The sequence below is a fragment of the Cryptomeria japonica genome, chromosome 3 (genome assembly GCF_030272615.1).
Source record: "Cryptomeria japonica chromosome 3, Sugi_1.0, whole genome shotgun sequence".
Taxonomy (NCBI): Eukaryota; Viridiplantae; Streptophyta; class Pinopsida; order Cupressales; family Cupressaceae; genus Cryptomeria; species Cryptomeria japonica.
In genome coordinates, this window is record NC_081407.1 from 197,058,821 (window position 1) to 197,061,122 (window position 2,302).

The 2,302-nt window shown below is 33.2% G+C and overlaps 1 protein-coding gene across 1 annotated transcript; it reads right to left on the reverse strand.

Annotated features, from left to right (window-relative positions):
• Nucleotides 1–481: 481 nt before the first annotated feature.
• On the reverse strand, nt 482–1,780 carry LOC131061598 (uncharacterized). Its single transcript, XM_057995369.2, has 2 exons — nt 1,197–1,780; nt 482–938 (listed from the first exon to the last, which is right to left on the reverse strand). The coding sequence occupies exons 1-2, from the start codon at nt 1,394–1,396 to the stop codon at nt 686–688; spliced, it is 453 nt and encodes a 150-aa protein (XP_057851352.2). The 5' UTR covers nt 1,397–1,780; the 3' UTR covers nt 482–685.
• Nucleotides 1,781–2,302: the final 522 nt, after the last annotated feature.

Sequence of the window (2,302 nt, forward strand, 5' to 3'; positions counted from 1 at the left end):
TATAATATATACATGGGAAAAATCCTTTCAATTATAAAACTATATAAAACATCATTTTAATAATTAAAACACTAACAAAATTTTCTATATAAAAATATATAATCTAAAGATATCAATTCTCACTTGCACATGGTCAATAATAATTCTTGTGCATAATGATAGAACTCCCTCTAAATCTCTATATTCGTTACCTTTATCTGACTTTAAGTGTGCATGTACAGAGTATAAAATATGTTTCAAATTCAAACCAGAGAAACAATTACCTTTTTATTAGTGTCATGTAATTTACACAGTTCATTTGTTAAACTTTTGGATTAAATTGTGTATAATCTGTTTCATCATCAACATATCAGATCATGATCTATTATTAAACTAATATATCTAGAGAGCAAGAATATAAGAATAAGTGTAAAATGGAGAGGTTAAATAGAGACAAAAATAAGATTGTAGAACTTGATGTCTACAGATCTTATGTTCAAAATTTAAACAAAAGAAATCAAGTCCTTGTATTAATGCTCTTATAGAAAGAAAAAGGCAAATACCTTTGATGTCTACAGATTTTATTCTCCAAATTCAAACCAGAGAAGAAATCAAATTCCTGCCTTTTAAGTCATTACAGGAAAATAAACACAAATATGTTTGAAGTCCAGAGATTTTATGCTCCAGTTTCAAACCAGAGAAGACATCAAATTCCTGCATTGAGGTCCCTACAGAAAGAATAAGGCAGATATGTCTGATGTCTACAAGCATTACCCACAACCCACAAATGTGACATTTCTGAAACCCTTTCAGAAACAGAGAGCAAGTTATGAACAACAAAAGCTTCCAGAATCCCCAAAAATCCACCTGCCATAACATCAAGCACATAATGCCTACCCAACAAAATTCTTGAAGTGGAAGTGGCTATGGACCACACCATTATCAATATAACCACAGCCCTACAAAACCCAACACTTAGATTACCAACAACAAATCCAGGCATTTGTCCTTCCAAGAATTGCAGGCATAAGCATAAAAAAGAGCTGATAAAACAAGCCCTAGAAGCATGGCCACTGGGGAATGACCAGTGATCAACAGAGACCACCAAATACATGCCCTTATTGTACTCTGGCCTTGGCCTTCTAATTATGGACTTGAGAGAACCTATTAGTACCAGATCAAAGAGGAACCCTAATAAGAGATTGAGTAAAACCCACCTGATTTTGGGAATTGCAGGGGAAGAAAATGGAGCGAGCCAGAGGGCAGCAGTTACAGGGATCCACAGCAACCCGTCTCCAGAAATCTCAAGGGCTTTCAGAAACACCCTCGGTACTCTCAAACTGTGAATGTACACAGACCATCTCTTGTCTACTTCAATTACACGCTCTACCATGGATTTTGACATGTCTGAACTCATACCTCGACAATTAGGAAATGGGTTTGCATATGAAATTGTTGTCCGAATTTGTTTATTCAGAGTGGGGTGTCTTGCTTTGCTATGCTCAGCTTCTCTCCTGCAATTCTCCTTTAGACTAGGATGTTCATGCTTTGTGAATCTTTTTGGAAGGCATAGACTCTGTAACAAGCTCTCTGAATTGTTTGATAAAATGAGTCACCCAAAAATGTACTAGCAGGCTGCGATTATTTGGAGGTGGACACCAGTGGGATGTTGAAAAATCACACTTTCTACGTTTTGTTTTTTGGTTGAATTCAAGAAGTCAGTCGTTTGTCAAGTCAACAATAAAACTCGTATGGCTAGACCTGATTGCAGGTCGTTTTGTTCTTCTCCTCTGAGAAGTCATTTTTCATTGTGGAAAATTAGATGGTCATGACTTAGTCATGGAGAGTTTGTATTTTTTATTTTATAATTATTTTATTTACCAGTAACTGTGTAGATTTTTTTAGTGTCAATTTCTTTTTATGTTTTTTTTATTTGATGATGGATCATAGAGTTTGCTTTTTTGACCTAATGATGGATCATAGAGTTTGATCCGAAAAGGTGGCACTAAAATAATCTACAGGGTGGATAGAATCTGTATGCCTTTATTTTGAAAAATTTATGTAAAAATGTTGAAATATATCATATTTGTTCATTATTGTACTTTAGAAATTATTATATCACTATATTGTACTAAATATTAACTCACTATTATATTGTGATATTGTTATTAATATTAAATTATTTTATTGTTATATTATCATATAATTAGATTTTTATTTTATATTTGTTCTTATCCTTATTTTTGAGACAAAAGTGGATTTTATTTACATACACTTTCAATCCCCATGCTCCCATTCGACATAATTACATATGAAAATGGAT

Coding starts and splice junctions, on each gene's coding strand:
- LOC131061598 (XM_057995369.2), bottom strand. CDS start 1,396: ATGAGTTCAGACATGTCAAAATCCATGGTAGAGCGTGTAATTGAAGTA. Junction 939..1,196: donor CCTGCAATTCCCAAAATCAG/GTGGGTTTTACT, acceptor TGGGTTTTGTAG/GGCTGTGGTTATATTGATAA.